This window comes from Mesitornis unicolor, unplaced genomic scaffold, assembly GCF_000695765.1.
Source record: "Mesitornis unicolor isolate BGI_N332 unplaced genomic scaffold, ASM69576v1 scaffold52650, whole genome shotgun sequence".
Classification (NCBI taxonomy): Eukaryota; Metazoa; Chordata; class Aves; order Mesitornithiformes; family Mesitornithidae; genus Mesitornis; species Mesitornis unicolor.
The window spans coordinates 21,340-48,572 of NW_010161382.1; the positions used below are offsets into that span (position 1 = coordinate 21,340).

At 38.5% G+C, this 27,233-nt stretch overlaps 1 protein-coding gene across 1 annotated transcript in view; it reads left to right on the forward strand.

Moving 5' to 3' along the window:
- The window catches only part of SUCLG2 (succinate-CoA ligase, GDP-forming, beta subunit), a gene marked incomplete at both ends in the record, with an annotated part of 47,748 nt that extends 20,734 nt beyond the window's left edge, over positions 1 to 27,014 (forward strand). Inside the window, 7 exons of the mRNA XM_010192595.1 lie at positions 11,332 to 11,431; positions 11,560 to 11,650; positions 17,502 to 17,654; positions 18,632 to 18,721; positions 21,427 to 21,523; positions 25,236 to 25,397; positions 26,872 to 27,014. Coding sequence (XP_010190897.1) covers positions 11,332 to 11,431; positions 11,560 to 11,650; positions 17,502 to 17,654; positions 18,632 to 18,721; positions 21,427 to 21,523; positions 25,236 to 25,397; positions 26,872 to 27,014 — 836 coding nt within the window. The remainder of the gene's footprint in view (positions 1 to 11,331; positions 11,432 to 11,559; positions 11,651 to 17,501; positions 17,655 to 18,631; positions 18,722 to 21,426; positions 21,524 to 25,235; positions 25,398 to 26,871) is intronic.
- Between the last annotated feature and the right edge of the window lie 219 nt (positions 27,015 to 27,233).

A 27,233-nucleotide genomic window follows, 5' to 3' on the forward strand; every position in this document is an offset into this window, starting at 1 on the left:
ACTGAGAGAAGAAGAAAAGCTGTGTATGATGCATGGTTGTGAATGGCTTAGCTAACAAGCCAGTGGTTAAAATTGAGTATACAATGTATAGTTTGACAACTGCTTTACAGTGTGATCTGAATCATGAATATTTTCTGCTAGATTCATGAATTAAAGGCTCATCTTGGGATAAAAGTGTCCCATTTTTTCCCATTTATTACTTTTTCCTTCATAATGAAGGAACCTTGTTTTGTCCACCCAAATGAGTTGTTGCAAGCTTGTGGCTCTTTTGTGGCTTATGTTCAATGAGTAGTGGTAGCAACTTAAAACTCAAGGTTTTTTTTATCTTAACCTCTCCTAATATGCAGTGAGTCTTCAGAGCCGAATCAGTAAAGTTTACATTATCTTATATCCACCAAACAGTCAAAACTGAGGACTTTTAATACCATTGTGTTCAAAAGAAGAAATTGCCAAGATGAAAGACTGTAAAAATTACCCAGCTATGAAAAGCACAGTGGGACTTTTACTTTTTTTGCCTTATCTGGAACATTCCCTAAATTGCCTTTCTCCGATGTTTTTGAAAAGTGTCTGCAGATGGTATGATATTAAGAAAAATATCACAGAACAGAAAAGAAATGTAGAAAAAATATCCAACAGGAAGCTGTTTTTCTTAGAAGGCTAATTAATATTGGCAGGGATGCATTCTGAAGGGTTTTATGTTGAATGTCTTGGCGTACTCCATGCATGTGAAGGAATTGTACAGGTTGCTTTACTTTCTGAAGCCGTAAAAAGAACGTTCAGGTAATAAAGATTTGACACTTTATCTTCTACACAAAATGTTTTTAGCTTTACATCTAAATTTACCAGCATACTATAGATCAGTGAGACGTGCTTTTTATGGAACAATTAAGTCTGAAATATTGAATTAAATATTACCAGATTCCTATAATGGATCTCCTCTGAACCTTTTCCCAGTATGAGATGATTTTGGCAATTGCTTCTGTTTTACATATGTGATGAGTAAACAAAAACAAGAGGAGGATGATAGCATGTCCTCGTTAGTTGTGCTTAGTGTATTACTGGTATTATTTGACATTAAGTTATAAACTGTTGTTCTTACCACATACAAAACTTCATCTGCCCGCAGTGGTTAATATTTACCAGTTGCCAGAGGACTAAAATATTTCTTTCTGTACTACTTAATTCAGTAGGACTTTTTATGAAGTGAAAAGCTAGATGCCATGTACACTAACGTCAGTCATCCTTAGAAGGATTTTAAGCAAACTGTGCTGGAAAATATATCCAGGAATAAATATACTTATTATTCTGGTTGCAGTGGCTGTATGTTTTAAATGGATACTTCTCCATTTCTGTATGTATTCCGTTGTCTCATGTCATCTTTAAACCTTTCTGTGGTGAGCTTTTGTTGTTTCAAACCAGGGGAGCTCTGATTTCTGGATCTGGAGCTCTAGAAATAAATGAGATTTTGCCCAGAAGTCTCTGAGTTAACCTCCACTGGACAAGAGTGATGCACCAGAAACAATTCAGATCATTTTCTTCTTGGGTTTTCTTTTCTCTCTGGGTGAAATTCATTGCTATTCTAGATGCTCAAAGCTGTACTGGTTCCTCATTTAAGTCCCACTTATATCTGCAAAAGAACTTAAACATCACATAGCCTTGTGCAAGGCCTCTGCCTAGCATCTCTGTTACTGGATTTTACTTCTCCATCTGGTTTTTACACCTGCTATCAGATGTCTGATAGAAGCTATGCTGGAAAAAGCTCATGTCCTTAAAATGAGATAGTGTTTGTCTTCATTATGGACTCTGATTTTCTTTTCTTCTTCAAATAGAAAATACCTCAGTAAATGAGACTGCATTTGAGTAGCAAATACTGTGTTCTTAAAAATGTCCTCTTTTAAGTAAGTAATTCCTATCCATAAGTCAATAAACTATTTTAGCAATACAGGGAAAACTTAGTACTTATTTCCACAAAGATGATGGAGGGAGTGGAGCATCTCCTGATGAGGAGCGGCTGAAGGAGCTGGGGCTCTTGAGCTTGGAGCAGAGGAGACTGAGGGGTGCCCTCATTCATGGGGATCCATTTGGAAAGGGCGAGTGTCAGGAGGAAGGAGCCAGGCTCTGCTCTGGGATGTCCAATGCCAGGACAAGGGGCAATGGTCCCAAGCTGGAGCACAGGAGGTTCAAGCTGAACATGAGGACAAACTTTGTCAGTGTGAGGGTGCCAGAGCATGGCCCAGGCTGCCCAGAGAGGTTGTGGAGTCTCCTTGTCTGGAGACACCCAAAGCCCTGGCCATGTTCCTGTGTGACTGCTCTGGTGATCCTGCTCTGGCAGGCGTTGGACTGGGGGAGCTTTCCAGGTCTCTTCCAACTCCTCATATTCTGTGATTCTGCCACCTAGTGTGGATCATGAACTGGACTATTCCAGGACTTTTGATACTGCTGGGCTTGATTCAGATCAGAATGCTGCCAGATTTTCTATTCTTTTGCATGGTTCTAGTTTTGGTGTGGATTGATTTGTCTGTGGTCTGAACAGCAAAATGTGTGGTATCTAATGCAGCCCTACACATAGAAACAAAAAATTAAGGGATATAAGGCTAAGAAGTAGAGCAGAATTGTTTAATGGTAATTGTCTCTGGGAGGGAAATGTTAATTTTGCTAAAAATGTAAATTTTCAGCTAAGAGCTGTTCAGAATTTTCATCGCTTTGGGTAAAAATGCGAACTGCAGAAGAGCTTTAGATTTGGAGCTTCATTAAGAAATCTTTGATGAAATATGTCAAAGCCCCACTCAGGGAAATATTTATGCATGTACTCAGATGCCAAGCTGGCATTAGTTTAAGCTTAAAATTTAGTAGATAGAACTACCTGCTTGATGAAAACATCAGTATTGTGTCACTAAATTATCATAAAGAGGAGAAATGGCCATTGCTGGTGTGGTGTTGAGTACCGTGGAAGCAGGGAGGTCTCCTGACACTGAGTGGTGCATGCAGATGTTGGAGTATCAGGTCAGTTTGTCCTGGGATTTACCAGACAGTCAGAGATGGTGAAACCCTTTGGAGGGACTTAGTGCTGCTCTAGTATTGGCAGAAATTTTGTAGAAATCAGATCTAAAGCTGCTCCACCTTCAGACGCCTCCCTTTTAGCACATGGCCTATTTCTTCTGCTTCTGCAGGCTGTTGATTGTGTGCCCAGCCACCGCTGTGTGATGTGCACCAGATTTCTTGTAGCTTTGCCCTCTTCACAGAATCACAGAATATGAGGAGTTGGAAGGGACCTGGAAAGCTCCCCCAGTCCAACCCCTGCCAGAGCAGGATCACCAGAGCACTCACACAGGAACACGGCCAGGGCTTTGGGTGTCTCCAGACAAGGAGACTCCACAACCTCTCTGGGCAGCCTGGGCCATGCTCTGCCACCCTCACACTGACAAAGTTTGTCCTCATCTTCAGCTTGAACCTCCTGTGCTCCAGCTTGGGACCATTGCCCCTTGCCCTGACATTGGATATCCCAGAGCAGAGCCTGGCTCCTTCCTCCTGACACTCGCCCTTTCCAAATTGATCCCCATGAATGAGGACACCCCTCAGTCTCCTCTGCTCCAAGCTCAAGAGCCCCAGCTCCCTCAGCCGCTCCTCAGCAGGAGATGCTCCACTCCCTCCATCATCTTTGTGGTTCTACACTGGACTCTTTCAAGCAATCTTCTTTAATGCTGTTTTTTTCAGGACCTTGCTGCATATAGCAAATCAGTATGTAAAGACTGACTGCGCTTGGCAAAGTCTAATTACCAGGTCTATACTTGAACAGGATTCACCTACCACATATATTACATTGTGAATTTGTTAACTCTTCTTAAATAATGGTGGTAACGTTGCAGTTGTCTTTACTCTCTGCATGTTTACTTGCTTTTTCACCATGTGAATTCCCTAGTTTCTTGCTTAGGTTTCTTATTTTGTGCTCCATGTTTGAAAATATCATCTACTACAACAACTCTTTTCTGCTTAAAAGTGAATTATGAAAAAAATAACATAAACTGGGGAACATTTTTTATATTTTCTACACTCAAAACCATCTCCACAGGCCAGTAATGGATAAAAAAATTATAATTGTCACAAAGGATGAAATTTTGAAAGGGCTCCAGGAAAGCAGGTGTGGGTATTGTTGCAGCAAGGGGTGAGATCAGTGTTTGTGCTTAGTGACTGCTTGACTTCAACACTACAGATTGCACAAAACCTGTTCTCTAAGCTGCATTAAAACAAATGGTGTTGTGGTATTCAATCAGGAATTTAGGACACAGTTGAGTCTGCTAACTTTGAAATATGTTTTAGTAAAAAAAGAGTTTGCAGTATGTTTTGGCAAGGAAAACTTGTAATCTGTGTAAGCTTTACAAGGTAAACATGCAAAGAAAACTGACAGTATACTCCTTTCACTATAACTTTTTTTTTGTAGCTTAGAGAAAAGGGAAGGATGGAGAGAAATTACTTTCTACAACTCTGTTAAACTGTCAGATTTTAAATGACATTGGTTTCAGAAAGCAAGTCTTGTGATGTATCTGTGTATTTTATATTTCTAAGTAAAACAAGTCTACCAAACCAAATTTTGCATGCCCAGTTTTCTCAGTGCATGGTAGATTATCTTGAGAAAGCTCTGTGGTAGTGTCAGGTTATAGGGATCACAACTCATACACAAGGCAAAGTAGTCCTTGCTTGCTGTTACGATCTCTTCAAGTGAAATCACCAGAAGAGGAGAAAAATAATATTGTCTTGGGCATATTAGAATATTATGAACTCTAAAATGGCAAGAGTGAAATTGGTGAGTATAACAATGGAAGAACACAGTATCAGTTTGTATGAATTTTCCCATTCTCTTCAGTATTTCCTACTCCACTTGCTGCCAGATGCCAGGTTGCTGTTGCAGATGACAGAAAGTGGCCTTCTCTGCTTTACCGATCAAGTGGATATTGCCCAAGAGCCATCAGAAAAAGCTTTTGCTCGTTTATCATGAGGCTTCAGTGCTCCTCCACCAAATGAAGACCTTATTCCCCTCCCGACTGGTTTTCAAACCATGTCTCCTCTTCAGTCTCTAAGCAAATGTGGCAAGTTCTGGTTTTTCTAAACCCTGTGTCTGTTACAGAGGAAATTACATAAAAATTAATGAGAATTTAGGTTGAAAAGAGAAACTCTATAAGGCTGGCGAATACCAGAAATAAGGTATTCCATAGAGTTTTAAATAAGCACATACAACGAACAATTTTTTTTCATCCTTGCCTTAATGTGCATATTTTTCTGTGCATTATAGGGATGCTGCTGAGTCTAGTGAGGCTCCTTTTGTTGTATAAGTAATTTATCAGGTTTAACTTAAATGTAGGACGTGTGAATACTTTATTACTTCTACTCTGAGAAGGTTTAGGAGTGCAATATTAAGAGTGAGCTTTAGCTTTGCTGATTTTATCTAGCTTTAAAGTTTTTATCACCGGTGAAGTGTATAGTAATGGTTATGAAAGCAATTAATAACAGAAGTGACAGAATCAAGAGGCTGACTAATTTATCATTATAGATTTTAATGAGGCTTATAATCTAGCCATAAATATACAATATATTGAAAAGTATGGAGTTATAAAAGGATGATTTATTTAACTTTAATTCTAAACTAGTCTGAAAAGCAAAGGTTGCAGAAACTAGGCATGTAAGAACATAATTTGTTTTGGTGTTACAGAGCAGAAGAATGAAAATAACAGAGGAAGGGACTTTAAAGTAAAATTAAAGGGGAGAAAAATTAATTGTTTAACTTCATTCTGAAGACCTTTAGGCACAGCAATAGTTTGGTAGATGTGGGAGGTATCTGCTTGTGGACAGCTTCTTTTTCCCATCTCAATCTGCTTGCTTGGCAGAGCGTGGGAACTGGCTCAGACTCTGCAGCCTCGGAGCTCTCGAAGACGGGGAGCAGTGGAAGTGGGAGCAATCCTTGCTCCTTGGCTCAGGTTTCAGAGCAGTTCATGTAAAAAGACCCAAATGTGAAATGTTTTTACAGCAACTTTTAAGATTCAGTGTTCAATGTGGGAATTAGGCTTTATTACCACTTTTATTATTGTATTATGCTTATTGTGATCTTCCTTGCAGCTTTTATTCTTCTCCCTTCTTTCTTGTGCTGAAGTAAGTATACCAGAGTGTCTCTGGACAGCAGTATCGTTAAAAAGTAATAAGCACTTGACAGGATCTTTCCTGAGCAGTATAACAAGAGAGCTGAAATTTGGAAAATTAAATTATAGCCAGTCTTTGCCAAAGGGAAGCTAGAAACTCAGATGGTTGCAGTGGCATTAAAACAAGAAAGAAGCAAGCAACATCAATAGAACAGGACAGATAAGACCCCAAAAAGTGGGTTTCCTTACTGTTGGATCAGCTAGAGGTGGGTAAAAATAAAACAACCCAACAACCAAGCCAACCCAAACTTGTCCCTTTCAGGGCTTGTAAGGGGAACCTCATGAAGACGAGCTCTGAGCTGTAGAGGTGCAGTTTGGGAGAGGTTATCCAGACCACTTACAGGACACAAGCATTTGTGTTTTTGTATCAACACTGCTGAGGAAACTGAAGAAGGAAGGGCACGTAGGCGTTCTGGGTTTTGTTGATATCCTTATAGTTCTTGTGCTATCAAAAATGAAGTATAATTGCTGTCAGATAACGTCTGAAATGTCTGCCGTGTTTTCCTCAACTCCCATGTTATGAAAGCTAAATTATAAAACAAAGTGGGGGAAAATCCTTGTGCTGAAAAGCACTGAATTTACTGTTCTGTTTTAGGAAATTGGTGCCTAGTGCAGGTGATTGGGAGGTGGAATTGGTCGAGTCCCAGCCACTCCTTAGTGGAGTAATGTTCAAGACAACCATGAAAAAGATGGCGAGTAAAGCTTGGCTGGCCAAAGGGAAGCCTAAAACTGCAGATGTCCAAGCATGACAGTGGTCTGTGTTCCTCAGAGGAGTCTTACCAGGTAAAGGCATCATTAGATTGGCCTTTTCCTCTTGGTTTAGGTGGAGAGTTTGGAGCTGGCTGTGGATTCATGTACCCTTTCTAGCTCCCTCAGTACCCTGAGAAGGAGGGTGTGCTGAGGAGCTCTGCTCATCAAGCACAGTTTAATGACCAGCGAGGTTCTTGAAAGTAGTTAATGTGTGCCCAGCCACACTGGGCTGGGTGGTCCTGTGTGCACTGAAGGATGGAAGAGTCTTAATGCCTGCCCCTTTGTGGGAGCAGCTCTGGTGTTCATTAACTGTTTGTGCTCATGTTTGGGTCAGTAAGGAGACATTGTGTGAGGATTTGGCATATCCTCAGCTTGTTTTCGTTGCACTGCTCTCATGACGTGAGGATGCTTCCATCTATTTTGCACTGTGTCCTAAGCTCATTACAAGGGAGATTGACCCGTTTGCCAGTGACTCTTTGCTGCTGCCGCTGTACTTGTGGTGCTGCCAGGGTTTGGAGTCAGCCCTTTTCCTGTCCTGTAATCACTTGCTTTACACTGGGGCAAAAATACACTGTTGAAACACTGAATCAGCCTCTGCATTTTTAAGAGGTGCAGACGCTAATTAATTTTCATGGAGCCCCTGCAGATAGGGAAGCCGAACTGCTGGAAGTCGCATGGTGAGACAGAAATGTCATTAGGATTTCGTATGAGACCTCCTGCCTTTCAGTCCCGTGCTCTAATTCTGTAGTGCAGGATTCCTTGCCAAAGCAGTCCCGAGTACTCTCTGTTAGGAAATCTTTTGTTCATAAGGAGACAAGAGCAAAGCCTAATACTGTGTGGTCTTACATTGTCTGTTCTTTACAGTAGTTTATTTTTTATAAGCTACAGCACATTTGGATGTAATTGTTAACACGCCTAATTTGTGATCGCACAGTCGTATCAATAATAATGGAAAGTTGTTCACAGGTAATAAATTAGCATACCCTGTAACAGGCAGAGCTCTGGTTCTCAGGATATTGTTTCACAATCAAGAATTCAGTAGTTAAATATACACAGCAGTGGGCTGAGAACAAGCTGTTCATTTTTGCTGCTAGCAGTACCAGTGGACCAGAGTAATCATAGCTCCCCAAAGCAGGACTGATTTTATTGATTTTAAATAGGCTTTCATTATAGAACTGAGCCCATTACAATGGCAAGGAGTATCACTGCCATTCGTATTCACTGACTGAAGGGAAGGGGATGTGTTGTCGAATGCAGTGCACAGGATGCTTGTCCCTCGGAGTGCTACATTCTGTTCTGCTGAAACATCTGAATTTATTTAAAGGAAAAGTACTTAAGGCTTTTTTCCTATGTGATTAGATTCAGGGTTTTTTAGAAATGAGGTTAGACCCAGTTAGAGCTGTGAAGTTTTAAACTCTGAGGACTTTCTGAGGGCTAAAGGTCTTGCTTATTTATTGGCATCTGACTTAGGGACAAGCTGTATTTTGCTCCAATTTTTTTAAAGGATCCTTTGGAAATGTTCATGTCTGTCTGCACATTAATGTAAAAAAGGCAAATAGAAAATTCAGTGAATAAACTATTGAGCCTGAGATATTAATATATTCAAGTTATAATTAGTTAAGAACACATGCTGTTACCAGCAATGCGTCATTAATCTGCATGGAGCAGTTTGTGGCTATTTGCTGCTAAATTAGCAACACTTAAAAGCAGTCTTTTTTTGCATTGTTTTGAATGATAAAGAAAAGTTTTAATCTGTGACAGAAAAAAGTCATCTATGCACACTTAAGAAGCAGTCTGTTGTTATTTGGGTTTGTTGGGTTTTGGGTTCTGGTTTTTATTTTATTTAATTTACACAAAGGCTTGTCAGTCAGAGGACACAAACAGAAGTTCATTGAAGCCTTAATTAACTGATGCAGTGCTGCTGAAAATGTTGCATTATACTTTATGGTGGTGTGAGGACATGTTGCTTGTGCCAGGTTCCCTTCAAATCCAGTGTTTGTAACTTTAAAGCCCTGCTTAAGCATGTTTCTAGTGTTACTACGGCAGTTTGGAAGGGTGCTGATGGAAAGGAATGACAGCTTTTCGGTTTTAATGGGTTTAATACTGGCTTAGCATACTGCTTTTTAGATTATTTATTTATTTTTATTAGAGCCTATGAGTGAAGGTGAATCACTTCATATATTCCAGCTAAAACCATATTTCTATTTTGTGGTAGTGTTTCGTAATATAATTTGGGAATTTAGGCAGGAGATAGGATAGAAACTTTGTGTAAGCATTTATAGAAATGGGATCTCAATGGTGACATGAAGTAGTGAATCAACTTGGTGAGTACTGAATGGTCAAGCCTGGTAAAAATAAGATCTGGGTGGTTTATTTCATTTTACAAAGCTTGGGCAAATAGCTATTGAATTAAAACACTTGCCAGGGCAAGAAGAACTCACAGTGCTTTGCTGAGCCGCTGGATTGATCAGTTCTGCAGCTCTGATCTTCCCAGGGTTATTCTATTTCTAGGGTGTTCGTTACGGTGTTTCTGAAGTTACCGTATTGCCTTGAGAGTCCTCCAGTGGATTATAAAAATGTGCACGTTAATTCCTTTCTCTAACTTCATTTATTGTGGCCAAATGAAGATAATCAGCACTTGTGGAGCGTGCTGGCTAGGAGTGAGGGTGACGATCGCTCACATGATTGATACAGCATATCACTGACAATCAAAACTCACACTATTGGGATGGCTGGCACCTAAAACCAATCTAATTAAATGCTTGCAGCACCTATTAACAATACAATATTGGATTCTTCAGCTATTTTGATTTTAGCATTTGCTGCTACAGGTTGGAAAGTGATTTATATTTTTAATTCATCTTAGTAATTTGTGTACTTAGGAAACACTTGATATGAAACTTTTTGTTGCATTTAAATTTCCTTCTTATCTGCCTTGCAGTGGCATTAATAATTAGGAGCTCAGTACATGAATATGTTGGAATGTGTGAAATATTTTCAAGGAGAGTGCTTTTAAGGTTCAAAATTATGTATGTGGAGGAATTTTGCCTGAGAAGCTTGGAAATCGGGCATCTCTTATTAGAGTACTGCCAATAGCTATAGTCAAAATGGGTTTCTGTATTAACACAGGAAATAGAGTGTTTATTTCATAATATTTACTCTATCCCAAGATCCAACTTTGTTCTAGTTGCTGAAACGTCTTATACTGGAACTTTGAAACGATGCTGTGTCAGAGCTGGTCTGCACCAAAAAGAGCCACACCTCCAAACTTATATTTAGTCCTCTGTAAAATATTTTAACATAATATGAGCCTTGAAAGCCTGTGTTTGTTGGAATGAAAGTATCTGTATCCTCTGTGCCACTGAAGCAGTAAATCTGTCAATTTAATGATGAATTCTCATGTTTTATTGCAGACAATATAATATTGTGATTCAAGGTGTGACCTAACCCAAACATCACTGAAATCAGAGATTTCCACAGACTCCAGAGGGAATTGACTCAATCACAAAAGGATAACAAAGTCAGCCTTTCCTAGGCACCGCTTAGTGATTTGTTAATCCTAGGATCTCAGACTTTGCAAAGTACCTGGCATTATTATGATAAATGTGCGAAGTGACAATATTCAGTGTTCATAAACATCTTACAGGCACCTGGAGGGTCTTTATGGTTGCAGAAGCTGCTGTGGTCCATGGAGCTGCAGGATCATAAGTGATTTTTATTTCCTTTCCCCCTTCACCCCTGTTTTACTCTGTAAGTGCATCAGGATTGCTCCTGTTCAGAACGCAGGTCATGGTGCAATGACTTTTGTCACTGTGTCTTGCTGCACTTCTTCATCACTAAGCTGCTGTTGCACTCCCATTGCAGCGATTCGAGCGATGCCTCACGAACAGATGGACGTGTTTGCACAGCTGCTGCCCTTGCTCTGCACTCTCCTGCCCTTTGGAGATGGGATTTTTTTCTCCTAGGACCACATCCATAACTTTGCTTATGTGTGTTCAGAGCAAGGAATAGGCTTCATTTTCCGTGATGAGCGTTTGTTTGTTGTGCATTCAAGACAACCCATGATCTGATTCGTGTTTTAAAAGCCATGCCAGATTGTAAGCCGTCAAAGTGTATGCTGGTTATATGGTTTGTTGTGCAGGCAGTGTAGCATTAATAGGATTATTGTGATCTAAATAATGACATATTTATTCGGCTAATAACTTCCTTGAAAATTTTTCTGTGCGAGGTTGCTGTATAAAAATGTTGAATTGACTCTTGTTTTATTGCTCAGAAGTTGTGAACAACTCCTCATTGTTTCTTTAAAGAGTTTAATCTGGAAATGCTTTCTAAATGTACACCGACAAGCTCAATAAATGGCACACGATAGAATAGCAATGTTTTTCTTTTACAGAGGCAAAGGAAATTGTTCTGAAGGCACAGATCCTGGCTGGAGGGAGAGGAAAAGGTGTTTTCAACAGTGGATTGAAAGGAGGAGTTCATCTAACTAAAGAGTAAGTCTTTAAAATTGAAAAAGCATAAATAAATGGCTCCTGTTGTAGTATTAAAACTGTTTGCAATAGCTATCTGTCTGTTTATTTTAATATCTTTCAATAAATGAACCTTTTCCCTTTGTTTGTAGCCCCAAGATCGTTGAACAGCTTGCCAAACAGATGATTGGGTACAATCTGTCCACAAAGCAAACTCCGAAGGACGGTGTGACAGTTAAAAAGGTAAGAGTTCTGCCTCTTGAAAGTTGAGGGCTGCGTACAGCTGCAAGTTTGTATTAATACTGTTACTTTTCCTTTCTTTGTGTGTATGTGTTTTGTCTATCAGTTTCAGTGGTGGAAAAATGAATTCAGTTTTGCTGCCTGTGTTGAAAGGAATCCTTTGTCACAGCTTCATCCCTCATCACAGAGACACTAAATGCTAGCAAAACTTTATGTATCATTAACGGTACATGCTTATTGATGTTCTGCTTAGAGAAATAATATATACATGATGACCTCTAGTAATAATGTTATCCATGTTTTGTTCATCATCAGCTTTGGGCAGCTGTTATTAAAGATAGTGCAGATGACTTTACATGAGGATTATCTCAATTAAAATAAAATAAAATAAAAAAGTGTCTAAAAGTACATTCTTCCTAACTTCTTGCAGGTGGAGTAAGATGTGGATATGGTAGTGGTTGAGCTAATAGATGATAATTCATTTACCTGTGACTCTGCATACTGCAAGGTGCCAGGTTTCACTTCCGCATAAATGTATTGCTCTGTATTGACCTAAATAACAGAAGTACAGACAGCCCTTCAGCAAGAGTCCCCTTGACTTTAGTAACACTTTCTAAGTCAGGAAATCCTAGCAATTGCCTGCCTACTATATGTATTTTTATCCCTTGCTTTGTTTTATGGAGCTAAGGATCTTCATACAGGTAAGCAGTCAAGAGCCACACTGTATTTAATGCCAGGAGATAATTTGACATGAGCTGAAAAGAGCTGCAGTTCACTTTTAATATGTTGGGAACAGCTTGGTGTATTAGCAGAGAAGGGCAACACCTGTCTGGAAAGATGCTGTCTAACGAGGGCTGGAGGAAGGCGCTCAGGCTGTTCTTCTCTTGGGGAACAAGCATTGCAGATTACCATCACTCCTCATGGTTGTTGGTAAAAAGAAGTGCTAGATATTAAAAAGAAAGAACAGTATTACCATTAAGACATGTCTGTCAGAGATAGTGATAATACCAAGGATATAAAAAAGAATATACATTTCCCATATTAAGGCACTCAGCTTTGAAAAATTTGTATTGTAAAAGCAGCTTTCTTTTATAAATTCTTTGGTTTTATTCTTTTGCCCTAGTTGATCTTTTTTGAATACATCAGCACAGGAAATTTCACTCCTTTGTCTGAGTGCAAGTCTGTTCATACGTGTACGTATTCAGTTCTGAAAATGAAACTTCTAGTTTTCTTTGAAATCGATAGAAATGGAAGAAAGGTATGGGTGTTGGGTTTTTTGAAATGGATTATTCAAAGGATTTATATTAAGATGATTTTGTACCACGGATAGAAGAGCTACAGAAGATTTAACTTGTAATTGCTTTCCTCCCCATCCACACATTGTTTGTGTGAGAAAACAGTGGTCAAGAATCAGCAGCTAGGGCACATGTGAGGTTTAAGGTGAGGTTTGCATTACTGAACTTCAAATATTTATTTTGGTGGTACAGAAAAGTATACAGGCTGTGTATTTTTCCTTTTCTGTAGAGTTACGTGGAAACTTTTTGGGACACAGCTTGCAAATATTTTAATATTGATGCATGATAAACCGGTGGGATGCTTTTCACTGGGAGATCACCTATTACTATAGACAATCCATTCTGATTTTAAAGTTGGCTTTTAAAAGCCCTAGACCGATTCACATCTTCATTACACACAAATAAGGTAATGAATTAATATTTTCGGTTTTGGGGTCTTTATTCTTGGTATTTTATGGAAGAGCATACACCCTGTTTGAAATTAATTAATTCCATACCAGTTTGGCCAATGGTGTGCTAAAGATTATTTCCATTGCTTGTTAGAGAATGAAAAAAGCAAGTTTAAAATTACGCATCTAGGTCATCAAAAGACTATCCCCCAGAAAAATTAATGTCTTTTAAAAGCATTAATATTTTCCAAACTTAATTCACTTTAGGATCTTCAAAGCAGTTAAAGGAGTGGAGGCATTCAGGTTTGTAGCATCAGGACTACAATGTCAATGAGGAAACTTTAATCAAGGGGCAAACCAAAGTAATGTGATTAACAGTAGGAGTTTAGGTATGTCTGAGATGCCATTCAATGCAGTGGGTATAGTCAGAAAATGCTAGACAGACTCTGAGATTGCTAAGAGCAGTGAGGAAGTTGAGAATCAATAGCAGGCATTTTTGCTCTGTTCCAAGTCATATACTCTGTATGTGTATGTAAAAATGTGTGTGTGTACATATACTTAAAGAAAACTGCAGAACATGAAGAAAAGAAGAGCCATATTTTTAGGTCTTACGGTTTTTAAACTTCTTGGTGTTCTGGAAATTTTGAGTTTTAAATGAATAGGTAAGAAATGTCTTTCAGAAGGAAAGCAGCTATTAAGTCACTTTCTGCAAGACAAACAAGCTAGTGTCAAATTAAGGAGTGGAAGTGTCCTACCTTTTACATCTATTTGTAAGGAAGGGATAAAAGATAAAAATTTTCTACAATTAGAATAATTATGAAGCAGAAAATAGAGTTTTCAGCTTGCTTTCTCAGCTCGTGCACCTGCTGCAGAATTTAAAGCATGTTTGTGCCTCTTTAGATTGATGTTTCTTAAATAAACAGCAATCTCCTCAGTTCCCTTGTAACTTGGAAGCTATTTTGTGAGTTTACATAAAATCCTCTTATGGCAGCCTGGAATTTGGAGAGCCTGGTTATCTGAGAAGACAGTCTGCTCTTATCGTGACAACCTGAGAATTTGCTACCTGTGTTTTCTCTCCAAGCAATAACAAAATTAACATTTTGAATATTTGATTCAGTATAAAAGAGCTGTTATAGTTGCCGTCATGAAATTAGATGTGTCATTTAAACTTTTAGATAATAATTTGGTTTTAAGAAGGAAAGTTTAAAGTTATCAGGAGGTTCTAAAGAACATTGACTTTTTCCCGAGGACACTTTAAATATAAAGCTGATGTGGCAAACAGATAATGATGCTTCACGTTCTTTATCATACGCAAAACAGACAAAATACGAGAAAAGTTAACAGCCTGTAGATTCAATTTCACTACTCTTTAACTGTTCATTAATGTATTTGCATTAGTTTTGTCATGTAGATGTTAGGAAGACTTTAACAATTAATATTTAAAGACCTTGAACAGCAATTTTCATCAAACAGGAAGGATGGTGAAGGAAAGTGACTGGGTTTTGTTGGAAGAAATGAGAGATGTTGCACAGCCTGACAGTTTTTACTCTACAATAAGCTTGCCTACTACAAAGTAGATAGACTTTCAATAGGTTTGTGAATTAAGACAGAGAAGTATTTGACGGTGTTGACATGGTTAATTAGCAATAGTAGGGACAACCACTTGGGTCAGAAGTAGCAGTTGAAAGGATACCTGATTTAATAGCTCAACTTCCACCTGCTGTGCTTGTAAATGTGTTCCTCAAGGCTCGTTGAGTGCATTCCCATCCTAAGTCTGGCCCTATCCTGAGCACTCTGGAAACACTCTGAATATCTCAGACCAGATCCAGTAGGAGCAGCTGGTTTTGTTTGACTGTGTCTAAAGCGACTGACTCACGTTTTTCAGATACCTTGATGCAGGATATGTAAGAAGGAGAAAGCGTGCATGCAGGTAAAAAGAACAGTAGCAAATCAAGGATGCTTTCCATATCTTTGCTTGTTAATTTGGCAAATCTTGGCAGGTAGCTGGGCTATGTTTCTGAAGGTGGCTTTTAGCATCCCTTTATAGTAGCCTAAAATAGGCAGATGCTTTCAAGTAGTGCAGTAGTTTTCTACATTCTTAGTTGTCTCTTTCCCCCTAATTTTCTTTAGTTTGCTGCTCAACAATCGCTTATTTGAACTATTCCTTTATTCCATTCTATGTTCTATGAGTAAAGCAAGGTAAAAGTAGAGGGAAACAAATATACTATAAAGAAAATGTCTTCCAAGTGAAAAAAAAACCCTATAAAGAAATAGCATCTTGCCTTCCATTCTAAGCACAGAGGGCTTTATTTAATTCCTTGTCTCTCACTTTTTTTCCTGGTCTGTTAAGAGGTACAGCCTGACACAAGGTAAGTATATTCTTTCCTATGTACTCCAGAGCTGGATGTCAAAAAAGCGACTTGGGTGAAAATATAGCGCATCTTTCTTTTTTATGGTCCTTGAACTGTGAAAACTCCAGGACTACGTATTTGATGGAACACATCTTGCCGGGTAGGCAGAGTTTTAAGACTGCAGGTATATACATGGCCCTCGAATCTAAGGAGTTTGAACTGCTGGCTGATAGAATGAATTTCACCTTGTGTTTCATTCAGAGTGATAATCTGCATCTATAATCATTGTTCAAAGCTGTCGCTTTATAAACAGATCACGTTAGAAAGACATTGACGCTTCATCCTTTGAAATGATGTTAAACTCACGGAGGTGATTCTCCTACTTCCATTGAGAGGTAGTGAGAATGCAGCTGAATGTAGTCAGGAGAAGCTGTGATCCTGATAAAGTTGCAGAGATGGCTGCTCAAGTAACTTCCAGGTTGAAAAGCAAAACTGTGGTGGAGAACAGAAGAGTCTTTGCACCTGAGATGATGGCAGCTGTTATGTTCATAAGGAACAATTAGCAATGGTCATATGTAGATTTATTTGTTTTAAGATTAAGAACATTTGGGTGAATTTTATATTCTTGTATCAAAACATAGTTTTGTGAGTCCTTTACCAAGTGTAAAAACTACCTAATATCTGAAGTTACTTTAATGGCTGTTGTTAAACTATTGCAAAAACTGACAGTTCAGATCAAGAGGAAGATGTAGTTACTGTAATACTGAAATGGAAAAGACTTTGGCTATGGTATGTTATTGTGAGGGGAGAAATAATTGTAACAAGAATTTATACTGGCCATTCCCCAACTCCCCAGTTGTAATGCAAGTACTTGTAGATTCCCAAAATGTAGGATTTTAAATCATCCTTTTGTTGCATGCTGAAGTATCTGTCACATATTGGTATGCAAGGGCTCTGTAGTTTATACTAATAAATAGAAATGAGTAGCTCTTTGGAAAAACAAAGTTTTCTGTTTCTAGAATGTGCCAGTATGTGAAGGTTGCACATCTGCTTCTCTCTCTAAACTGAAAGGAAAAAGCTGGATGGCAGAATTATCTGTATACCCATTTCCTTAGGAAATATTTAGGCAGGGCAGGAGTTCAGTGCTGAGATGTGAACAGTAGGATGACCTCCTGTCTGAACGAGGGAGAGAGCTTAAGCCTGAGGCTTTGCTGGTGCAGAACAGCGCTACTGATGTGATGCATCAGAAAACCAATGTACCCTCTCACATGGATGTGATTTGCAAGACTGTAGTCCCTCGTGACCCAAGTTTTTCTGGGGGCAGCATGTTGAAGTACTTATTGGCAATGGAAAGGTAATGTGGAGGCAGCAGGTCCTATTCTCTCCTTGGTAAAAACCCCAACAAGGGGGTGTTCCTGGTTTCCACTTCTTGTTATGTGCCCCAATGAGAACAGCAGCTTCAGGGGAGACTCTGATTGTAGGGAGAGAGGATTTCTTCGGGAAAAAATCACCAGGTTGTAATATCTTGTGAAAGTAACGAAACAAAGGTTTTTTAGCAAGTATCAAACTGCTGCATTTTAAGGCAGAGCAGAAAACGTGCGCCACAATGTTCTCTGCTTGATCACAGTGGAGCGAAGTGCTGTCCTTCACTGGCTCTGTTACTTTTTAATTGCTTTTTACATTGCAAAAGATTTTACGACACTCACTACTCTTGACACCTCAAGGTAACAGTGCTGTGTTCAGATTAAATGTCACCAGCGAGATGGACCAGTAAGAGCTGTTATTGTCTTGCTTTCCTCTTCCCTGTATTCATTTTTAGGTGATGGTTGCAGAAGCGCTGAATATTTCCAGGGAAACATACTTTGCAATTTTGATGGACAGAGCCTGCAATGGACCTGTTATGGTTGGCAGTCCACAGGGCGGTGTTGACATAGAAGAAGTTGCAGTTACTAGCCCGGAACTTATCTTTAAGGTATTAAAATTAGATTAAATTAAATTATTTTAGACAAAAATGTTTCTTTGACAGTTATCCAAAATAATAATATTTTTCCCCCTTGCTCATCCCAGTTTTCCTTCTATGTATGGAAAGAATGAGAACCATAAAAATAGTGTTTCACCAAATAGGGATCAGACCTGTCACCAAGCAGATAAATGAAGCGTGTTTAGCATCTTATTTTGTTAGTGTTTATGTCTCTGGCTCGGTTTAGAAGAGCTTCAATCTGGCTTGTACATGATATGTTAATATCTGAAATGTTTTATGAGTGAGTTTCACTGTCAGGGAGGTACACAGTTTTTTCACAAATGGTCAGTACCAATATGGTTACTGATTCTGTGATTGTTATTTTCTAATTGGCGGAGTTATTAATTATTTCTTTGTACCTTGATGACTTTTGCATCTGAAATCCTACTGTTATAGTTGCTTTCTTAACGATGACTACACTTAAGTGTTTTTTTACGTTACTATGGTATGATAATGAGCAGACAAGTCATTCATCTGAGAAAATAATTGATACAATCAAGTGTAATTATTCCAAAAAATTGTAAAAAATATTTAATGTGCATTTAAAAATTATGTAAATTTCCCAGTGTTACTGGGCAGTGACACCATCGCCTTGACAGTAGTCCAGAAGATGTCATAAAAATCAACAGACTAAAGATTCGTCAATGCCATCTGTACAGTAATTAAAAGTGAAAACTGGTGTCACATTGTCTTGTCAGCGTGCCACCCTGAAAAATTATATAGTTTTTGGAAGGACTGTTTCATAGTTGGTTTGGTAATTATAACATACCCTATAGGCAGCTGCTATAGCCTCAGTCTCGGAGAACTTTGGCAAACAGCCATGCTTTAATTACTAATTTGCAAATGTATACTAAGGGTTTTCCTTTTGGAGTTATAAGCCTCTATTCGGATTGAATATTTAGTTCTATTTATGCACATTATTGTTACAGGAGGAAATAGATATTTTTGAAGGCATAAAGGATCATCAGGCATTGCAGATGGCAAAAAATCTGGGATTCAAAGGACCTTTACAACAGCAGGTAACCTGAATCTACTCACTTGGGTTTCACTGAAGACATTTTAGTCCAGCTATACGATAAATATTTTCCAAATGGATATGGAAGGCTAAATGTTCATTAGATCAATACTATTTTGATGTTTTAAATACTAAATTGCACCTCCATAATTGTCATCAGGCTTTAGCAATTTGAATAAGGTCCTTGTTGTTCCAAAGTGAAATCCCCTGGTCTGTGGAGCAGTTGATGACAACCTGCAGTTACCTCACATGGGATTCTTTTGATCCCATTGGAAATCCACTGGAGCTCAGTGAATTACGTGGGTAAACCTCTTTTTTGGAAAATTTGACTGTTAATATGGAGAGAAGTAGAAGTATCTCTTTACTATATGTATTGGAATTCCATACTGTACACAAATATGCAAGATATTTTGCCTTTATGAAACATTTTGCAGAGAAGAGAAAGCTTGTTTAAGCTCCTTTTGCCTGGGTTTTCCTCCATAGTATCAAACTGTCATTTTTCTAGAACTCCTTTATTTTTAATTCAGCAGTTTTAATTTTTCTATCCCAACCGTGCAATTAACAAATGCATAATCATTAGGTTGATTAACACACATTTGAAGATTTAGCTGTATATCTAATGAGGAGGAACCATTATGTGGAACCTTTCAACCCTTGAAGAGTTCTAGTACTTAATTATTAACGGCAATATACAGACTTCTCAACAATACATTTAAATAATGCTGCAGTGAATGCATTTCTTACCCTGTGCTACCAACTCAAAGAAATATACTGAAGCATAGGGCCATAGTTTTTATTCAGACAGATCTTCGTATTTACTTATACATTCACTGTTTCTAGGTTGGGATTTTATGCTGTACCTTGAAGAGGCTCAGTACTTGCAGACCCTGAGAAAGAGAAATGCTGACATTTAAGTTGCCTGATTCAGAGAGGTGCCTGAAAGATATAGCCGCCCTTAAAAAAGTTATACAATTCTGGTTAAATCTGTTAAAATTACAGCAGTGTAGGGCAACAACAGCTTTTCAGGTTGCCCTGAACCAATGTGGGGTTGCATAATGGGAATTCCTCCGTAGCGTCACTGTTGGTAGCTGTACCCGTGTGGTATTAGGGTAGTTTGCCAACCAGAGTGTCCATGCCAAAGCAACTGGTGCTTTAGTGGGTGCAGATTTATGGCTGCTAATTTTTCTAGTCAAAGCCACTAACTTTTGAGCAGGGAAGACTTTGTAAGCAATTTATATGAGGCCTCCAAACTCTTTAAAGAGTCTTAGATGTGTTGGTCCCAAAACTGGACACATCACTCCAGGTGCAGCCTTGAGTAGAGTGAGATAGGAACATCCCTCACCGTGTTCCTTCTGATGCAGTACAGCACTGAGGTTGAGTCTTTCCAGTCGTAGTATTTTCTTATGAATGATGTGGGAGAAAGCTGACTTCTGGTTTTTATTCACATTCACTTTGCTTATTAGGAGAGGTCCTGAATATCCCACAAAGATGATGGAGGGAGTGGAGCATCTCCTGATGAGGAGCAGCTGAGGGAGCTGGGGCTCTTGAGCTTGGAGCAGAGGAGACTGAGGGGTGCCCTCATTCATGGGGATCCATTTGGAAAGGGCGAGTGTCAGGAGGAAGGAGCCAGGCTCTGCTCTGGGATGTCCAATGCCAGGACAAGGGGCAATGGTCCCAAGCTGGAGCACAGGAGATTCAAGCTGAAGATGAGGAGAAACTTTGTCAGTGTGAGGGTGGCAGAGCATGGCCCAGGCTGCCCAGAGAGGTTGTGGAGTGTCCTTGTCTGGAGACACCCAAAGCCCTGGTCGTGTTCCTGTGTGACTGCTCTGGTGATCCTGCTCTGGCAGGGGTTGGACTGGGGGAGCTTTCCAGGTCCCTTCCAACTCCTCATATTCTGTAATTACGTGATTTTTGGTTTGTGTACTTCAGTTAACTGATTGGTAATGAAGGACCAAATTTGAATGGTTCTTTATTAGTGCACTTCTTCATCTGCAAATGTGCTTCAGCTAATAGGTTGTCAGTGTGTAATGAACCAAAGGGAATTTTTTAATGCATGTTCATGTAGCTGCTGTTTAAGTTGTTCCATTAATGGAAGATGTTGTAAGAACAAAAGACTTGAAAGTCAGGAGTCGGTCACGATACTTTCAGCCACAGCCCCAGTCACAGAGATGGATGGCGAAGAGCAATAAGAAACAAGCAAGAGTATCTTGTAGAGAGTAAACAAGCTTGCTTCTGACATTATTTCTTCAAGAATATATTTCAGAGTGATGTCGGAAGGAGAAATGTGCATATTTCTTTTTCTTAAGTCACTAATGTGCACGTACTGCTTGATGGTTTCTGAATGTAGAGTGATTAATGTGAATGTGACTTAGATCTCAGCACACTGGAGAATATGTCATTATGAACTGTTAGGCACTTTTCAAATTAAACTTGTAATAGTAATTGTGCTGTTTAGTTTGTAGGAAATCTCCAGTTCATGTAGTCTTTAAATGCACATTTACTAAATGTGCTGCAGTATCGTAATGCTACGTTGTAGCTATTTTAGGTATTTTATAACACGATTAAGAAACTAGAAATAAAAGCAGTAATTATCTAGAGCTAGTGGGCATTTAATACATTAAATATTATCAATAATGGTTTACCTTTGCCTTGAAAACATTAGCTTTTATTTTTCTGTGTGGTAATTGTAAATCACTTGATCAAATTTAGGCAGCGGATCAAATTAAGAAGCTGTATAATCTTTTCCTGAAAATTGATGCCACTCAGGTTGAAGTGAATCCCTTTGGTGAAACTCCAGAAGGGCAAGGTAAGAAACTGAAGGAAACAAATGAATGCATTATAATTCCTTGTTTATGCAAACTATAAATTAAATTGCATAGAAGGCTGTAGCAGCAGCTTTGCATTAATTTCATTTTGTAATGTAATTTAAGCAACATTCATGAATATTCCCATGGCAGATTTTACATTTCAGTTCCTTTTGTTATTTCATCCAAATACTGGAAGTATCGGCTTCTACATGTTATGCTTGGTAAGGAACAGCAACATTTTCTGCTCTTCTGCTCTTTGTACAAACTTGGGTTTTCCTTGGTTTTGTTTTGTCTTAGTTTTTTGTTAATGTTGCCAGAATTCCTGAGGTTGTTCAGAAAGAAACTTGTTACTTTACATTTGTAATCGTACAGGTAAGTTAAAATCCTAAGTGCATGAGTCTGCAACCTAGTGCAACCTACAGTGTAAATAAAAGGAGCTAGGTTAACACTCATGTCATTCTAGTGGTTGGTTATCCAACTGAAACCCTTTTATTTGTCATTTTTGTCTGATTAGCTTGGACATAAGAGAAGAGAGACTAAAGATGCCTGTGGTACATTGAAACATGATATATTGAAAGATGTGGTGTATTGAAACAGAGTAGGGCTGATTCCAGGTAGATCACAGTTACCACCTCACTGGGATGTGATGGGATGGCAGACCATTTTTTACCCTTGCATTCATTCCTAACACCAATATTTTATGGTATTCATGCCCCCTCTCTTCTTATTTCTTCTCTTTAATTTAAATGGATAAAGGTGAGAAGTTGTGGAGCTCAGGAGGAGCCACCTGAGACTTCAATGTCAAAGGCTGCAGCAGTGACTTTCTAGTAGGACCTACACTATCATTTTGTGATTTGAGAGAGGTCTGACATTGCGAAGCGCTGGTGGGTGTTTCTTGACAAAAGTGTATAAAGAATACTCAAAGATAATTCCCGGTTTTTTTAGCCAATTTTATAAGATATGCCTACAGGTTAAATTGGAACTTAGAAACTCCCTCAGTTCTCTGGACAGAGTTTATCTCATGAGAATGATTCCCACCAAATGCTTTAACTCTTTCTATCTGAGAATCTTGTGCAGCACGTTGCGCTCACATTTCCAGCTCAGTTGAAGTACCATAATCATGTTCACATTAAGTCAATAGTTTCTACATTTAAAACCTCACTCATCTTAATAAATGTAAGGCAAAAACTAACTCTAGCGCCATTGGTTCTTCTGCAATTTGGGACATGTGCACTGGGGGCGACAAAAAGCCCTGCTGTTGACCCATGTAGTTCTATTGCAGACTGTATTTTAAATGGAAATGGTAGTTTGAATGAGAGGAAACAAAATTGGGGGCCCTGAAGAACCACCCTTGCTGGAGCACTATAGTGTAGCCCTGCGGAAAAAATGAACTGATTTGGCTAAGTTACCAACGTTGCTTTTCTGGAATTACTGTGCATATTTAGTGAGGAGGGCTTAATTTGAGGGATGGTAGGAGTTTTTATGTTGTTTTCTAGGAGGTTTTTCCCCGTGTGTTCTGCATCCAGGAAGCTGAGGAGAAGAAACCAAGTGGGTTTCAAGCTGTGCAAGCCATCTTAGCAGCAGCTGAACACAGAAGTCTTCCTGTGCTTATTTCTTTTTTGCTAGCAGTTTCTCCATCTGAAATGTCTTAAAGAAGAATAAAGATGAAACAAATGGAAGAACATTTGAGTAGCTTAATGCTGTGATTTCTAATGATAATACAGAAGTCTCTGTATGAAGACCATTATTCCTGTCAAAGTAACTGTTAAGATGGATTTATTTCTTGCTGAGTTTTGTGGTTTTCACTTGTGCGAATTTCCATTAGAAAATACATTGTGGTTTGTATTTCCTTTTGTTTAATTTTGTAGCAAATGCTTTGTTAACACTGTTGGGTCAGAAGCCTGTAACTGCCAATTTCTTTGGGGTTTTTCCTTTTGTTTGCTCTCAGCGTAAGCTGTTGAATTGGCAGATGACAAAAATCCTATACTGGTAACAAAAACAACAGTGGTACTCCATGAATAGAAGTGTTGGAGCTTTCATTGGTGTTTGTTTAGAAGAAAAAAATCATTTGTATGATCTATCATGCATGTAACAATGTGCTTTTGATGGTGAAAATGGTTTAATAAATATTAATAGGTGGTTTTCCTGCTACTTTGTATGTTCTGTAGAAATGAGATTCTGTTAATGTGACATTGAGAATGGTCGTGTCTAAGGTAAACAGAGCTCTGAAACTGCAGTTTTACCCTAACTTTGAGTAGTTTTAGCAATTTAAGGAAATGAAAGTCTGAAGAAAAATGGTCTTATTTCATTGTTTAAAAAAATTAAAGCATCTCTAGTACCATAGAAGTATATTAGGAACTTCAGATGTTTCTGCTTTAGGCAGATTCCCACGTGATGATTGACCAGGTGAAGTCTAGACTCTTCCAAGAGAGATTTATTATACACAAACGCTCATGAGTTGAAGCTGCAGTCGCTGACACTACATTTGATCCTGTTTTAATTTAATCTGGTATTGGTTGCAAATCAAATGTAGTTTAAAAAACCCCAGCAACACCGGAAAACCAAGCCAAGAAAACCCAGTGCAAATCAAGACATACAGTTGAGAATCTCCTATTTATTTTTGTTTGCTGTTTGCTCAGATATTTCCTCCCAAGTTAAGCAATTGTCAATTAAAAAGGAGGTATTTGTCCACCAAAACAAGATTGTGATTCGTTATTTTAATTTATGAATATCTATATCGAAGACTAAAACTTGTCTTTGTAATTGCAGAGATGTGTACAATGCTCATGAGCATGTCCATGCCTCCCATGGATGTGTTTCAATATGAATCAAAACACTGCAGGAATTAAAAACTGTCAGATTTTTCTGGATGCAGCATTTAAAGGCACTTAAATCTGGCTGGTTTGCTTTGAGAAATCTATTATACTTCAGAAAGTAATTATAATCTGAATATAGTACTAGTCAAATTACTTAAATAGCGAAATGAGAAGTATTATAGTTTTGCATTTACTTAAAACACTGTAATCTAATGAGGTGTTTGCTTATGCAAACCCAGAGAAATAATGAGTCAGTAAATAGGCAAATAACCAGTTCAGTCTACATGCATTTCTGGTTTTATGTGAATATTATGTCTACTAGCTAGTTGTTTGTCTGTTATTTAATATAACCAGATTTAGCTACTTCTTAATTTGTTTTTCCAACCATAGTGGATGTTGATATTGATGAGTGGGTTTGCATTTACTTTTTAAATTTTCTTTGTTTAAAAGTCATCTTTTGATCATTTTTAATGTACATTGTCTTAAAGTTGGTTTAATTCAGATCTTTAGGGAAATAATGCATGGATCGCTGATAACATTATCAATTAAAAATATGACCAAGGAAAGCAGTTTGTTTTGCTCTACTATAAATGAGTGCATGTTCCCAAAGTTTGCTTTGGCTTGCTAACCTGTTACCTGTGATACGTTTAAAATGCTTAAAGTAGATTCTCTTATGAAATTACTGCAGACCACCTGTGCCAATCATAAGAAGCTGTGGCAATCTTGTCTAAAGCAAACACAGATCATCTGTGACAAGGGCAGATCAGTGTGTGGTGTGGAGGGGCTTGCTGTACCTTTCCTTAGGATGTGATAAAAGGAAAAGGTGCCCAATATATTTCAGGAGCTCTGACTTGCTCTAAATGCCTGTATGTTGTTTTATTTTTGTTTTCTTTAGTTGTTTGTTTCGATGCCAAGATCAACTTTGATGACAACGCAGAATTTAGGCAAAAAGAAATATTTGCCATGGATGACAAGTCTGAAAACGAGCCTATAGAGAACGAAGCTGCCAAGTATGACTTAAAATATATAGGGCTGGATGGAAATATTGCGTGCTTTGGTAAGAACAAATAAATCCAAAAGATGTTTGAAGACAAGTTGATGGTTGTTCGGTGCATAGACTTTGGTTGTGTTTTGACATTCAGTCCACCCTTGACAGTATTTCAGTCTGTTTTGCTGAGGTTGTCTGTCCTTCCACAAGTTCTTGCAGGAGTGTAACTAAAATGATGTTTGAGCTGTGGCGAAGGCTGCAGCGGATGAACGGGACACAAGTGGTGTCAGAGAGGAGGCAGGCAAAGGGGGCAGCCTGCGGGGTTTCTATGTTCTGAATTTTTAAGCTGATGCAATTGGTCTTTCTAATAATTAAAAGAAAACAAGAAAAGCCATCAAATTTCAAACAATTTTCAAAAATGAGACTGTGTTACTTAAGATGTGTGCAAAAAACTTGATATTCCCACTTACAGTTGAATATTGAACCCCATTTCCCTTTAAAGCAAGCTGCTAAGGAAATTGCTTGGTTGTTAAAAGGAAAATACAGGGGATTTTTATTTTCCTGAAATTTCTGTAGAGTAGAAATTACTCTTGTGTTTATGAGAGCTAAATAAAAAAGTTGGCTATGCTCTAAGTAGTTTTCATTTTGTACCAATTCTTTTAGCCAGTGCATTTTCTTATGGATCTAATTGAATTAGGCATTCTATCTCAGCTTGGTGAGAAAATGTCCATCATTTACATTGCTTGGATATATACTCTAACTACCGATCTAGAAGATGCTGATAACGTGTTGCAGTTGATTCAGTAAGTGACAGTGAGACTTAAATCTCAATTAAAAAGAACCCAACCAACCAAATCTTCAAAAAACAAATACCCAAACTATAATTGGCAACACTACAACATTATTTTTAGCACTGTTGAATTACAGGTGACACAGAAGCTTTACTTTGTCCAGCAGGACAAACTTACTGGGGACAAATAATTCTCATCTACTTTTCCTAGCTTAGAGGATGTTCGTGCCCGTGGGAATGCTTCTGTACAGGTGTAAATACAAAGTAAAAGGCAGTTTCAGGAGCATCTGTCCTCAAACTTTAATAGTTTGGTTTACAGTAATAGAAAACATCATCTACTGCTATCAGAGTGCTGGGAGGGGAGACTAAGGAGTCAACTTGGCTTTCAAGTCTCGTGGTGCAGTCGCTGTTCTCAGAAGTTTTTGTGTAGTTTGGTTTGGTTTTAAATCAGAAGTTTTTGCATTTCCACAATTATAATTCCAGTGCTCATCCACGCTTATGGGGAAGTGCACATCTAAGTCCTAAAATCGATACAGTGATAAGGACCTAAATGTTGGTGTGTATGTACCAGATTTTGGATAATTTGTTGCATTAGATATCATTGAATAGGTACTGACCCACTTCAGAAATAGATATTTATGTAATGTTTTGAGACGTGTTACGTGCTGTGCTGATATGTTTTAAGCCTTTTCAGTCTATATAAGACTTTTCAGTTTTATGTGAAATATAAGCTCTTTATGTTTACAATTGCAGTCAATGGAGCTGGACTTGCAATGGCAACTTGTGATATAATATCCCTGAACGGTGGAAGGCCAGCCAACTTCTTGGATCTCGGTGGAGGCGTGAAAGAAGCACAAGTGTATCAAGCATTCAAGCTGCTGACTGCTGATCCAAAGGTAAAGTTGGGTTTGGACCATGAGCTTCCCTGTGCAGCATCACAGCTGTGTTATAGGACTATGAGTAGTGTGCTGAAAAATACAGATAATGGTGTGAGCAATGAGGATGAGTTACTAAAGGAGCGACCTGACAGGAAAATTACTTCACGGTGAACCACTGGACTGATTTTTCGGTTCCTGATCCACACTCAGGTTTGCTGGTCCGTCTTGAGTGGGTGC